Source organism: Adiantum capillus-veneris, chromosome 21 (genome assembly GCF_014529385.1).
Source record: "Adiantum capillus-veneris isolate H3 chromosome 21, ASM1452938v2, whole genome shotgun sequence".
Classification (NCBI taxonomy): Eukaryota; Viridiplantae; Streptophyta; class Polypodiopsida; order Polypodiales; family Pteridaceae; genus Adiantum; species Adiantum capillus-veneris.
The window spans coordinates 61,505,820-61,521,169 of record NC_140951.1 but is presented as its reverse complement, the minus strand read 5'-3'; the positions used below and the strand labels follow the sequence as shown (position 1 = coordinate 61,521,169).

At 46.3% G+C, this 15,350-nt stretch overlaps 1 protein-coding gene across 4 annotated transcripts in view; it reads left to right on the top strand.

Annotated features, from left to right (window-relative positions):
- The window catches only part of LOC147431039 (MBOAT (membrane bound O-acyl transferase) family protein), a 152,155-nt gene that overhangs the window by 29,050 nt on the left and 107,755 nt on the right, over nucleotides 1-15,350 (top strand). For all 4 annotated transcript variants that reach the window (XR_015185668.1, XR_015185669.1, XR_015185667.1 and 1 more), the window contains exons 4-6: nucleotides 3,135-3,183; nucleotides 3,265-3,368; nucleotides 3,874-3,938. Coding sequence is in view for 1 of the 4 variants with exons in the window: in XM_086493585.1 (XP_086349711.1) it covers nucleotides 3,135-3,183; nucleotides 3,265-3,368; nucleotides 3,874-3,938 (218 nt within the window). In the remaining 3 variants the exon portion in view is untranslated. The remainder of the gene's footprint in view (nucleotides 1-3,134; nucleotides 3,184-3,264; nucleotides 3,369-3,873; nucleotides 3,939-15,350) is intronic.

Genomic DNA, 15,350 nt, shown 5'->3' with positions numbered 1-15,350 from the left:
CTAGTATGAAGCAGACATTGCCGTTCTCCGCTATAGGGTATCATGAATTTCAGCCAATAGGTTTATGAATCCATGCATTTGTATGCATCAGAAAAGTGTTGAACAATGAATAACGTTTTGGGATCTTGTGCTTGTAATAGTTTAGAAAGTAATACAAAACTCCTTCAAGGAGAGGGGGGGGGGGGGGGGGGGGGGGGACCAACCCATCTGCTAGTCCCTATTGCTGTCGATTTTTTGCATTGTTTTTCTTAAGTTTATGCTCTGCACAGGATTCCACATGTAATAGTGAATTAGCTCTATAGTATCAAGTGCACGCTTCCGTTTCTGTGACACTTTCTCTTCGTTAGAAGACTCTTGCCCCGTTGAGGTGGACACTGGCTTGTTCGTAGGATAGGTCAATGAGCTAGCATGCATACCAAAACCTTGCTTGGCATGTCCCATAAGCCTTTGAATGGATTCTGACTTTTGTCTCAAGACACTGGCAAAAAGGTATCCCAAAACCTGTGTTTCATGTCAAATAAGGCGCCTCTCTTCGTGCCTTGCAGCGTTGCAAGAAACGACCTCCTGAAAAGGCGATGTCAAACTGCTGTATGAATTCAAGGGCTCGATGGTGTCCTTGTAGCTTTAAAACATGTCAAACTTGATTGCTTGACCCCCTTCCTGAACTTCATTTCTCTTTTCCTCAGTGTCTGAACTAGTAGAAGAGGACGAGATCTCCCCTTCTGATTTGCTAGATTGCTTTCTGTGCTTTCTAAACTTTCTCTTAGATTTTTCTTGCTTTTTTTCTTCTTTTGCCTTTTCTCATCTTCACTGGAATGAGAGAATGACGAACTGTCAGAACTCTTTTGAAGACGAAGGAAAATTTGGGTCATCCTCGAAACAGACACGCTTCTTGGATCTTCTAGCCACCTCAAAAGTCAATTTTCGGCCCAAATAATTGGGGAAATGTCCCAATTTTCTCTTCTTTCGAGCGTGCTTTATGCTTTTTCATCAATTGGTTTGTCTTCTTTTCAAGAGCTTCATCAAACTCTTTTTGCGAGTACAATCTTTGCTTGGCTTTCTGCTTCATTACCAAGTTAAGAGGAGAATGGACTGCCTCCGCAGTGAACCTCGTCGAGTTGGTAGTTCTTTAGGTGATTCACATATTTCGGGTCCTTGGAGTACTTGATCAATCTTTTCATGCACGTTTCAATGTTTAGTCGGCGTTTGTACTCTGCTCTGTAGAGATTCCCTGCTAGAAATTTGTCAAAATCTCTCGACTCATCGGAAGAAGGCTTACTCCTGTTGGAATCTCTGTTGGTTTCCTTTATTCCCTCGTTGGGATTTTGCCTTCGTTCATCTCCCTGTAGACTTACAGTCAGAAGGGTGTCACCTTTGTCGTATGTCACGGGGACGGGCACCACGTGCCAACGGAAAAGAACAGACTGAGCAACTTTAAGCATCTTAAATAACAATTGAACTGAAAGAGATAGACGACACATGAGACGGGGAGTAGCGGAGTTCCACCCTAAGAGAGCACTAGCCCCAAACTTTGGCGCCCTTTTCGGTATTTCTTTATATTGCTTGGAATTCAGTACAACGATGGTACTCCAATCCCTGCACCTTCACCCGGAAGCGTGCTAGAGAATGAGCCCTTGGCTCATATTTACATGCCCTTGGCCTCTCAAAGCCAGTTACATGAAAAACTTCAAGTTCTAAAAGCATCTGGTCCAAAAGCGTGGAGCAGCTTAAAACACGGAAATCTGTATACTTGCCATGTCATCAGCAGTAGCGCAAAACGCGAAAGTCCGTACATGCTGCCACGTGGCACTGTCAACGCATTATGTAGAATTCTGTACAGGTCTACCACATCATCAATTCTTTACGCAAGGGATTTTGGTGTGTGTGGGTCTTGCTTTATTTGAATGCCTTTAGGTCCCCTGGTCCCCATCGGACGGGGTCTCATAAGTTGGTGGAAACTCTTCTTCAAAATAGGCCACCGTGCAAGACTTTGCAATTTGGTAAAACTTCTTTTGCTGTTGCTTCTACTTCTGCTTCTTCTTAGGGTTTAGGCCCCTTGGCCAGGATCTACAAGTTAGCTCTGTTCTAAAGTGGCTTGACATGTGAGTAGTTTGTGACACCGGATTTTCCATGAGAACCCAGGTGTGTTGTAGAAAGGATCGGATCCTCTGTAGAAGAATCATTATTTGAGCTCTTATACCGCTGTTAGAGGCTTAGACACTTCAAGCGAGAAATCAATAGTAACACACGAACAAAAATTGCAAATAATTGATCTAAACTTGAATAGAGAGATAGAAGAGGAGAGCCAACATGACACGGTGGAGTTCTGTGCCCAGACACACTTGTCCCAAAGAATGGTGCCCCTTCCAGTATTTTTTTATTATTGTTTCACAAAGGTACAACTCCCCGAGGTTCCAACTCTCCCAAACTCCGCGTCCAGATGCTCTCCAGAGACTGACCCTCAGGATACTTTTAAACAATACAAGGGTTTCCAAAAGAAGAGCCCCAAAAGCATCCTTCTGAAAGCACTGATCTACAAGAGCAGTGGCCCCAAAAGCTAGTGCGCAAATTTGCTAAAAAGAGCAGCACAAATCACGGAATTTCCGTATATGCCAAGATCCAAGCAAAGCTGAGCCTGGATGCATGGAAAGTCATGACTGGTCTTCCCAAGGTTCACCATAAGGCCCCTTTCTGTGTGCAAAAATCATCAAGTGCGTGGAGATGCTGCTGTACTCCTTCAGGTGACTCATCTTTCACACATTTCCCCTACACTTAGCCATATACCGTGCTTGCTTGCTTCATCGGAAATGTTGTTTGGCCACAAGCAGGCTACTTTGCACCCCAAATTGCCAAAATCAGACTGGTAGGACAACCTAGCAACTAGGGCGAGTCAAATCTTTCCTTCTAGATTCCATGTAATAGGCAAAAAGTTTGCTGCCACAAAGGCTTATTCGCATTCTGTATGAGTTTCCTGTTTATTTTGGTTGCTTTTTGTAAGAACTTGTACAGTTGCATACTCTCTCTTTCTTTATGAAGGGCCTATGTCTATTTAGTTTCAATGGAAATTTTGAACTCCGAATCAAGAAATGTCAATTTCTAACGTGTGAACCTACTTTATTTGCTATGCTGTGCAGCTCTTTTTTAATGCTCACAATTGCGTTTGGAAATTTCTTGTTGGTGAAGGTACGCTGAAAATGTTCTGTTCTTGTATATATTTCTTGTTTGCCTCAATGCCTTTATACTATTGGGTAATAATCTGTGCAGGTGATGGCTGGGAGTTCTTGTTTGCCACCAATTCTTTGGTTGTATAACATGGTTTTTCTTGTTAGCAACAGGGTGTATGAAGGCTATTCCTTTTCCCAAATTGGGTAAAAAATGCTTTACTTGTCAAGGCGTTGGCGCATCTTTTAGTTGTGCTCAAACAAAAATACTCTCTGAAATTATGCATCTATTCAAATTCTTTTACACAACAAATATTGAGATAGCATGGGAGCTTTTGTCTGAACCCCTGCTAAGGGATAAAGCCCACAAATCATTTGTTTATGTGCATGACAAACATAGATGCGTGGATTGCATTTTGTTTGTGCTTGGTTCTATATGGATAGTAATGATAAGTTTTATCTTTGAAGTATTTCTAGCACTTATAGTAAAATCTGTTTAGTTGCAATTCAATACTTTCAAACGTGGTCTGAGTGTGGGTCATAGCTAAGTGTATGACCCTAAATGGTGCTTATTATGACTACACATTAACTATATCCACTCGTTCTTCGACAATATTTTGTGCAGTAAATGACACCTTGGCTGTTCTTGACCAGCTGGTATTGCTCTTGTCAACGATTTTACTAACTACAACTCCAACTTGTCTGAATCCAGGAATAAGTTTGCTTTTTTGGACAGTCATAGAGGAGTACAACGCTGGCATATCAGTTTCAATTTCGGTGCTTTCTTCAACTCAATTTGAGTCCATTACTTTCCCAATTTTGATATTTTGTGTAAAGATTCTTTTTAGAGTTGGTCACCATGATTTTCATCAATTCTGATGTGTGGTCTTCTGTCCTACATGAGGTTGTGGGTAGAGAATCCATTCTTTCTACCAAAAGTACTACTATTGTGGGGTATGTAGAGAAATTGCTTTCTCTATAGTGAACATCGCCCCATAGTTGGGAAATTTCCTGGGAAGCTGTCCCTTGGGGTGGTTAAGCATCAAGGGCGGTTAAGCTTCTCCGCAGGAAGTTTCTTGGGAAGATTCTCCTTGAGGCGGTTAAGCATCAAGTATACTCAAGGGCGGTTAAGCTTCTTCGCAAGAAGTTTCCTCACAGGTGAGAGTTTGCTGTGAACAAATTGATCACACTCTCACTCGCCAGCACTTATTTATAGCGGGGAAGCTTAACCGCCTCAAGGGGAGCCCTTGTTGCTTAACCGCCTCAAGTGGACGCTTCCGAGGAAACTTCATGCGGGAAAGCTCAACCACCCTTGATGCTTAACCGGCAACTCTCTCTCTCTCTCTCTCTCTCTCAAGACTTGCTTGGCTTGACATATTGGAGTTGGAGGCTTGCTGGTTAAACTGATGCTTCTGTCTATTTAAGCACACCATGGCCACATGAATGACACTGTGAACCTGCGAATTTCGAGAAGCGGCCTCTCCGCAGGTCCTCACCTACACGCACCATGGGACCCAAACCAATACAGCTAACAACCCCCCCGAAACCGGACATCATGGAAGGGAATACGCCACCATGCTCATTACGAGACATATGGGGACTCATCTCCTCGATGCACATCACCATCATGAAGCAGAGCGATGAAATCAAAGACCTAGCTCTAAAAAACCAAGAATTGGAACACAAGCTCCAAATGCAAGACCTACGAGTCCGTCACCAAGAGGAGAAGATGCAAGAGCTCCAGGGTGCTCTTGATAAGCACACAGCTACAATACAAGACACGCTAGCCACACATGATGAAAAGATTGCGCAAATGAATGTATCTGAAAATGTGGGCTCTTGGAAAGATGCATTGACACACACACCAATGCCTCAGACTTCCTCAATGAACAGAGACATGTATGCTAATGAGGATGACAAAGAATACACCGAACAAGAGAAAAGAAAAATGAACATCGTGATACGGGGCATCCCCGAATCCGACAACGAGAAGGTCATTACCTTGAACACCGACATCACGGAAATGATCTCCGCTAACTTCGGAATGCATGATGTGGTGGTATATGGTGCACATCGAGTAGGCAAGAAGAAACCAGAAGCAAATCGAGCAATCGTATGCACACTTCTGGATGCCCGCAAGAGGGCTATTATCCTCGAAAACGCCCGCATCTACTTAAAGGATAGTGCACTATACATCAGTGAAGATAGAACGCTGAACCAACAAAAGACCAGACGTGAAGCATACGAAGCTCGCATGAACAAAAAAACAGCCCAAGCGGACACGAAAGGGGAAGCAAAAGAGGAAACAAAATGACAATGTGAGACCCATGGGTTCATGGAACTACACGTGACAAGTTGGAATTGCAGAGGCTTCCCGTGGCATAAAGTAGAAGGATTAACGGAAGTCCTACCACAAGCCGACATTCTCTTTTTATTGGAAACATGGGAACACGATGCATGTAGAATACCACACATTGAAGGATATGTCACACACTCCCTACGGATGCCATGTACAAAAATGAGGGGACAAGGAGGAGTCGCGGTGATATACCGAGAGGAACTCAGAAAAATGATCACAATTTGCAAGACAGATGCTCATAACCGGTACATATGGATCAAGTTTGACACAAAACCTAAACCTATGTTCATTGCCGGGTGCTACATCCCCCATAGAGAGTCACCATTCTATGGTGCCTTCAATGTAGAGAAGAATTACGCTTTCGAGGTTCTGTATGCCGATATCCATGCCTATGCACAAGAAGGGATGATTATGCTTATTGGGGACATGAATGCTCGCGTAGCACATGCGCAAATGCAAATGGTGGATCTCATGACACCTCCAATGCTTCAACATAATGAGATACTAGATCCCACATGGGAGAGATGTTCGAAAGATCTCCTTACAAACCCGCAAGGTATTGCATTGCTCAGTATGATGACATCCTTACAACTAATCTCCGTCAATGGAACAAGTAAGTTTGAAAAATCGAGAGAATGCACATGCTACACGGCCAACAAAGGCATGAGTGTTATTGATTATGTATTGATTGCATATGAGGCATCCCATATTGTAAGTAATTTTACAATTGGGAAGAGGTCACCCAATTCGGACCACACCCCAATCCATGTATGGCTACAAGTCCCACTCAAAAAGCACAAAAACAGCCCCATGCCCGATCATGGACATACAAAATGCAAGTGGACAAGAAAAGAATGTATGCAGAACATCTAGACAATGCACTTGCTCATGTACCCATGCCATCACACATTGAACAAACATGGCCAATTTTCAAACAAGCTCTATGTCACGCCGTGGAACAAACAATGGGAAAAACGCATCGGCGAGGAAATCATGTTAAAGGGCTACTGCATAACCCATGGTTTGATGAAGAGTGCAAGTATATAAAAAAACAATTTCGGGCACTGTCAACGACGAACACGGAATGGGAAACTCTATCAAAAGACTACACAAATCTCAAGAGGCGGAAAAGAAGAAACTATGAGCTACGCACGGAGACACAAGCCATAGCCAACTTCAAGAAAAATCCCAAAAAGGAATGGCTGAAAATAAAAGGACGGAGACATGACATTATGGGGGACATAAGCTCAGATGACATGTACATGTATGTGGAACAACTATATGTGCATAATAATGCGGAAGAAATGCCACACATGCAAACCGATCTCCATGCCCAAGACCACTTTGATTCCGAAACGGTTAAAAAAGGCATACAGAAACTTGCAAATGGGAAAGCTCCGGACATACTACACTTGAACTCAGAAATGCTTAAATGGTCAGGTATGAGAGCCAGAGAGTGGATACATAGAATGCTAAACCAAGCCATTGTTCAAGGGCTACCCGAGGATTGGCAAAAGAACTGGATCAAAGCACTTTACAAAAAAGGGGATGTAAATCAGCCTACCAACTATCGTACCATTATGGTAGGATCTTGCATGGCAAAGCTTTTGGGAAGCATCTTAGAACAAAGCATAAGCACATGGGCAGAGACAAATGGAAAACGAGCAAAAGAACAAGCAGGTTTTTGACCAAAACATAGCACCATTGATCACCTTGTGTCACTCAAGGTATTAATGAAAGAGAGTCGGCTAAAGGGAAAAACATTATACTGTTGCTTTGTAGATTTCACCAAAGCCTTTGACACGGTCCCGAGAATGGGTATATGTGTAGCCTGCTACAGTGTCACTTTCACTTTCATATGATAGTAGTTTATAGTTGGGCTTTGGTCAGTTGGCCTTTGGTCTAGTCGGTTCACACTTGAGCAGACACGTGGCAGGGTGGCCTAGTGGACATCGTGGCCAGGTCACCACCGCCACCCAGTGGGGATAGACTTAGATGATGTTCTTTATGGGCCGTTGGTGGCTCTTATGGTTGTACATATGAGTAGTCATTTTTGGGGGCAGCCCCATCTCATCTTGCAAGTAGTCGTCTAGAGAGTCTTAGACAGAGCACTGCTTCGCCATCCCTGCACATCTGAGCCTCGACACCCCATTTGTACCTGTGAGTCCTGGGCTGGAGCGGAGTGTGCTGCCACGCCAGGGTCTGTACATGGTTCTTTGAGCTAGTTGAGTCCACATGTTCTGGTCCACTGTTGTGTCTCTGTTGTTATCCATTGTTTCTGTGTTGTTATCCGTTATTTCTGTGTTTCATTCTGTCTGAGAGAGTTTTCATTTGGTTGAGTGAGATTGTCACGCACATTGCACTGAGGGGCACCCACACTGTAGGGAGCACGACGCATTATCCGCGCTACAGGTGCTCTCATTTTGGCGATCACGGTGGGACCTCAACTGAAGTCTCACTCTTGTTGAGTAGCTGGGTTCTTCGCTTCGCCTGTGCAGTCTAAGTCTCTCGCCTTGCTGGTCTGGTCCCCTCTCGCCCTGGTCCAGCTTGCCCTCGTCTCTGGTCTAGACCCCCTCGACCCTGGTCTAGCTGGTCTAGTCACTTCTCTGGTCTAGACCCTGGTCTAGTCCTCCTCGTCCCTGGTCCAGCTGGTCTAGACACTCGTCTGGTCTCGACACTCGTCTGGTCTAGTATGGTCTAGTAGAGTCTAGACCAGTCTTCAGCCAGTTCAAGGTTTCTTGCCCAAAGCTTGGGTGGTTTGGAGGTCACTGTATGACACATACACGGAAGTCAGTTGAGCGTCAAAGCCCACTACTGAGCCCTCTGAAGTACTATCACAGAAGACGACCTTTGACACCTTGTAGAAATCCTTCAACCTCATCACCTATACCTCCACATCTCACATCACCCATTCCTTCATCAGGTTCCCCATCTTCGCGATCACCTTCTCCGGAAAAGCTCTCTCCTATTCTTCTACAACAAGCTACTGTGCAACAGACTCAGCAAGGAATCATGGAGCCACTAGCTAGTGTTTTGGCCAAGGTGAACATCAAGTTCCCTACATTCAAAGGGCTGTCTTCAGAAGATGCTGACGACCATACAAGAAGATTTGTATCTCTCTGTAGGGGACGTGGGCTGAACAGAGAAGATGCTTACTTGGTACTATTTCCATCCACCCTGGATGGCCTGGCAGATAAATGGTACAGCCAATTTGCAGAGAACCATTTTGCAACTTGGGCAGCCTTAAGACAGCAGTTCTGTGCAGCTTTCAGGCCAGGTGATTACCAGGAGAAGGTGTTGGATGAGTTGGCCAACATGGTGCTCAAACCTGAGGAGACTTTTGCGGAGCTTATGACGAAAACTAAGTCTCTGGTGGCCAAGCTTCCCCAACAACCCGGTGAATTCATGATTAAAAAGTGGGTGGAGAAGGCGCTTCCCAAAACTTCTCAGCAAAAACTCCGAGAGAGTCTCCGACCCGACGCCACTCTCGACGAGTTCATCGCAGCTGCTACTAGAATAGAGGGAGCAAGGAAGCTCTTCAACAACTCTCTTCAAATAGATACTTCCTCTGTGTTCTCGGAAGGTAGTCCTACTGATCCTTTAACTTCTTTACGTAGGGAACTGGAAGCCCTAAAGCTACAACGAGCCCTTCAAGAGGAGAGGTCCTTCTCTCTTAGACAAGAGAAGCCTACACAGAATGAGGCATTGGAACAGATTAAGCGCGAGTTAGAAGAGCTCAAGTGTCAGCAAGAGACTAAGGCTATGGTTTGGTGTAGCTCATGCCGCTCCCCAGGGCACCCACCACAGGAATGCCCCCTTCGGTTTTACTGCCACTTCTGTGAAAAAGCTGGACATGAGGATAAAGATTGTTACTACCTCAAGGGATTGCGTCAAATACAACAAAATCTTGGTCCTTCTCTCCAACAAGGGTTAGCACCTACATCCAACATGGTCTCACCCTACGGCCATCAAAACCAGTTGCCTCCTCTGCTGACAACACCCCCTATGCAGCAAGGTATGCACAACAACTTTGCACCCCACAGTTTTTACCATGCCAGTACTCCCTCAGTTCCCCAAAGTTTCTACACCTCAGCCTCAAATTCCATGCAGCAACCACCTCGTCCCCCGTTTCGTCCTTCCAATCGGCCCATACTCTGCTACAGATGCGGAGAATATGGGCATTATCAGAGCAAGTGTCCTTTACCCGAGGGGTCCCCTCCTTGTCGTCATTGCCGTGATTCGAAGGATCACTACAGTAAAGATTGTCCCAAGCAAAGGGCATCCTCTTCTTCAGGCCCAAATCAAAATCAACAAGAATTTACATTCCCGAAAATCAATCTAATCACAGTGAACACCACTCCTCAGCCAGCACCTGCTACACATACAGTTCAGCCACAACGAGCAGCAGAGCCTACTGGGGTGCTCACTCGAGCACAAAGAGCAGCCCTGGGTTTAAGGTTGCCAACGGGACCATCAGGTCCAACACTTCAGCAACCTGTTCAAAATGGCGTACCCGTAAATGGTGCAAAGAATAGGCCAATCTCTATGCTTTCGGACATTGATGGAGCTTTCCTAGCAGCAGTAGCTGATTTGCAACAGGTCAAAGTTTCCGAGGAGGCCCAGGTTGTAGAAGAGAGGCCCACTGCGGAAGCAATCTTGAAGAACACCTTTCAGCAAATATCTCTTTATGAGATGCTTCGGCTCGATGCAACTCTTAGAAGTGACACACTCTCAATAATTCAATCTTTGTACCCCGGTACCGGGCCTAGTGGCGGGCACCTACCTGTGCAGCCCTTGGAGTCCTACATGATTTCAGATCCGGCTGCTCCCCTCACCGATTATAAAAGTCCACGCCTTACTGTATCTATTCTAGGGCAGTCGTTCTCAGGCGTCATAGTGGACGGCGGGTCTGGAATCAACCTAATGCCCGAATTTACCATGTCAGCCTTAGGTCTGCAGCCTACTCGCCCTGCTCCGTTCACTGTTACATTGGCAGACCAACGGACAGTCTATCCTATGGGCATAATAGAGAAGGTGCCTTTGAAGGTACAAGACTTCACTTTTAGCTTGGATTTTGTGGTGGTCAGTCTTCCTCAAGTGGAGGGAGGATTTCCCTTGCTGATTGGTAGACCATGGTTGCGGCATACGAAGGCACTTCATGATTGGGGAAACGACGCCAGTGGATATCCACTCCCGGCTCCCAAATGCAACCAATCCGGCTTGAAGGAGGGATGGATCCAGTGGCTCAGTACAACTCATGGACAGTACAGTCCAACCCTGACCCGGAGCAGCCCATTCCACCTGATGGGTCTGATGAGGACCTGCTACAGTGGTTGGAAGCTACCGCTTCGATGCCATGCTACATGGTCTCTACTCAAAACTTACCTGTGCCGCCAGTTACACTCTCTCTTCAAAATCCTCAGGAGGACATCGATGTCCAAAGTCCTACAGACAGTACAACAGTCGAAGAAATAAGTGTGTCAGCCCTACATTCTCATGCGTCGAATGAACCGCCGATGGAAGCCCTCGGTCTTGGGGAACCTATCACACATCACCGAAGGGGGAAGAAATCTCCTCTGCATGCGCTAGCCAAAGATTTCCCCCTTCCTGGAGCATCTCTCAAGTTGGACCCCATTCAAAAACACTCTGTCAGGTTGTCTGCATCGGAAGATTTGCCCTTCGAGGAGCTCCCACAGGGATGGTTAAAAGAAGAGTATGCAGAGTTTCCAATCGATCAAACCCCTGCTCATGATGTCTTGAAGCTCCAAGAGGCAGCTCACCTCTCATCTTCAGAAGCACCCCCTCCAGCTACAACCCCAGACCCGGTCAGAGAAGTCAACCTCGGAGATCCTGACAACCCTCAGCACGTACTGTTAGCAGCTTGGTTATGGGAGCATCCCGCACTACTAAATCAGGTCGTCTCCTTCATTCACTCTTTTAAAGATGTTTTCGCTTGGTCATACAAGGATTTAGAGGGGATTCCACCAGAATTGGGTGTCCACACTATACCCCTGGTCGAAGGGGCTAAGCCTGTAAGAGGCCGAGCTTACAAGCTCAACCCGAAATATGCTGAGGCAGTCAAGGCAGAGTTAGAAAAAATGCAAGAGGTAGGGATCATAGTACCTGTGGAGCACTCTCAGTGGTTATCACCCATGGTGATAGCGCCGAGGAAGCAATCCAACAAAATCCGCGTGTGCGTCGATTACCGTGCTCTAAATAAGGTAACTATCCCAGATGGGTTCCCAACACCTTTCACCGAGCGTGTGCTCGAAGATGTAGCAGGGCATGTATTGTACAGTTTCATGGATGGGTTTAGTGGATACAATCAGTTGGGCATCCATCCAGGTGATCAACTGAAAACTGCTTTTGTGACTCCTTGGGGTATTTTTATGTACACTCGAATGTCTTTTGGGTTGAAAAATGCTCCACCTTCTTTCAATAGGGCGGTATATCTCATCTTTTGTCCTCTGCTTACGGATCATCTTCGCATCTTCATGGACGATTTTTCGACCTTCTCAGGTGCTCAATGTTCAACCCCAGTGGAAAACCTAGAGGAACACCTCTCTCAGCTCTTTGCTGTCTTCCTCAGGTGCAGAGAGGCGCGTCTAAAGCTAAATCCTAAGAAATGTCATTTTTTGGTTACTGAAGGCACACTTCTAGGCCATGTGGTGTCGGCTAAAGGTTTAGCTCCTGACCCAGAGAAGATTGTGGCAATCTTAAAGTTACCACCTCCCATCAACCCAAAAGGGGTACAAAGCTTTGTAGGCCACACAGGGTATCATCACAGGTTTATACGCATGTATGCACAGGTGGCTCAACCCCTGACCCGTCTAACCAGTGTTGCTGTTCCCTTTCAATGGTCAAAGGCAGAGTCAGAAGCTTTTGCATACCTTAAAAAACGCCTCACAGAGGCGCCTATCTTAGTAGCTCCTGATTGGTCTCTCACCTTTCATGTGCATACAGATGCCAGTCAACTGGCTGTGGGTGCGGTGCTGACTCAGCCTAGTAAGGAGTATAACCTGGATCGCCCTGTTCACTATGCAAGTCGCCTACTTACCAAGGCAGACTGTAACTATAGCACCACAAAAAGGGAAGGTTTAGCCATTGTGTATGCTCTGCAAAAATTTCGGCACTACTTATTAGGGGTCCACTTCACAGTTATTACTGATCACCTTGTCCTCAGATATCTGCTCAACAAGCCGCAGGTTGCAGGTAGAGTATGGCGATGGCTACTCTTATTTCAAGAGTTCAACTTCGAAGTGGTACTCACGCCCGGCAAACATCATGTCCTCGCCGACCATCTTTCTCGCATTTACACTGGTGAAGAAGCAACAGGGGTTGCTGACGACTTTCCGGACAGCAGTCGTTTTAAGGTGGATACCACACCGGAATGGTACGGCGATGTTTTGCATCTGCTTTCTAGGGGCCTCTACCCTGAGAATGCTTCTCCCCTACAGAAGAGACGCCTGTTGCTAAAGTCTCGACCTTTCACTCTCATTGGGGGCCAGTTATACAAATCAGGGCAAGATGGTGTTCTGAGGCGGTGTGTCTCCCCTCATGAAGTCGAGTATATTTTAGAGGATGCCCATAGTGGTCCCACTGGTGGCCATTACCCTGGCCATATTACTGCACAAAAGATTCTCCAGTGTGGCTTGTGGTGGCCCTATATTTTCCGCGATGCAATCGCTTATGTAAAGGTATGTGATGTATGTCAGTGCTGTGGCCCTAAACCAAGCAAACAGTCTAACCGTCCTCTGCAGGTCTCTATGGCATGGCAACCCTTTGAGAGGTGGGGCATAGATTTTGTAGGACCCATTACTCCCCCTGCCCAACCCGGCAATCGGAAGTATCTCTTGGTGGCTACCGACTATGCAACAAAGTGGGCAGAGGTACTTGCCACATCGGACTGCACTGGCACTACAGTAGCCAAGTTTCTCTATGAAAATATTTTCTGCAGGTTTGGATGTCCATTGGAAATCACCAGTGACAGGGGTAGTCACTTTGTGAATGAAACAATTTCTACCTTGCTGGCCAACTACAAGATTTTTCACAGAAAATCTTGTTCTTATTACCCTAGAGCAAATGGGCAGGCAGAAAGCACTAATAAGGTTCTGATAGCACTCCTACGGAAAGCATGTAATCTTCATCCATCAACTTGGGCTCAAGCTATCCACGGTACACTTTGGGCATATCGAACTTCTTTCAAAGCCACAACCAATCACACTCCATTTCAATTGGCGTTCGGGTTGGAAGCAATAGCACCTTTCGAATTCAATTCAGGGTCCCCGCGAGTGGGAAGTCTTCGTGCCAATGGAAATTTGGGGTCGGCAGCAGTCCCTCGTCTTTTCATTTTGGAGGAAAGCCGAGGTTTGGCTTCACTGGCTCTAGAAGTAGAACAGCTTCGTCGTAAAGCTTGGCATGATCGCCATCTCAGGAAGCCGCAAATAAAACAAGGAGCACTGGTGCTACTTTATCAGGCCAAGTTTCTGAAAAAAGCAAAGAAGTTGGTCCCAGCATGGCAAGGACCATATAAGGTGATAGAGATTCTACCCCATGGTGCAGTACAATTAGCCTCTCTCGAAGGAGTTTCTCTGCCTTTGGTCAATGGATCTCGGATCAAATGCTATCATGCTTGAAAGACGCTCAAGGGTCTAACCGCACGACAATCAGAGAAAGTGTTGAGCTTTGCAGACTCATGACCCTTAAATGACTTCGGAATCGCTATCTTTCCCATCTTACTGTTCTGATTTATCTTATCTCTCTTAGACAATTTCCTTAGGCAGCTCTCCTTCCGCGGTCTAGCTTAAGCTCATAGGGTGCTTCTAGACTTGATCAACTCTATCTTCACTCTATCTGTCTTCAATCTTTGTCTTTCTTGGAAATAACCTAATCGTCCCAATCTGAACAAGTTCCTTTTCTCAGATTTTACTCTCAAGTCAAACTCAGTTCTTGGAGATGCATAAAGCTATAAATGCCTTGAGTGGGGTATTTATGAAAGACGATACTTCGCGTTTATGAATTGCTAATTCTTTCTACTAACTCGATATTATCAATGCGTGTTATTCTTTTGGTCTACTCTATCTTTAAGGACTCTGGGATAGTTTTGATGATTAGTACTAACTGTTTTTTTTTTTTCCTCCCCTCAACTTGTCTCTCCTCTGAACCAACTCCCCTAGCCTCTGTCCTAATCCTTCCCTTTCCCTCTTCCTCTCATAACTTTCACATCCCCTTCAGAAATTAGATGTGGGGACAGTTGCCAAATCAAGGCGCCTTTGGTAATGCTCATTCTGCTACTAATGATAAGCTACTATTTCTGCAGCGGAGCTTAATTGAGCTTAGTGGGGTAAGCCCTGAATTAATGTGGAATTGCAAGTCCCTTGCCCTTTCCCCCTCACCCTCTCTCCCTCGTCCTACCCCTTTTCCTAACCCTCCCACCCCCGGCCTCTCCCATCTCCTAAAACTATCGCCCTAGCCCTAGCCCTCTCACCTCTCAACCCTATTTTCTCGCCCTCACCCCTCGCCCTCTACCACCCTCGCTCCTCGCCCTTTTCCCTCGCCTCGCCCCTTACCTCTCGCCCTCGCCCTCGCCCTCGCCCTTTCCCTAACCTAGCCCCCACCACCTCCTCGCCCTCGCCCTTTCCCTAGCCTAGCCCCTCCCACCCCTCGCCCTCGCCCTCGCCATAACCCCACCACCTCCTCGCCCTCGCCCTTTCCCTCGCCTATCCCCTCCCACTCCTCGCCCTCGCCCTCGCCCTCGCCCTCAACCTACTCGCTCCTCGCCCTCTCCTACCCTCCTCGCCCTCGCCCTACCCCTCCCACTCCTCGCCCTC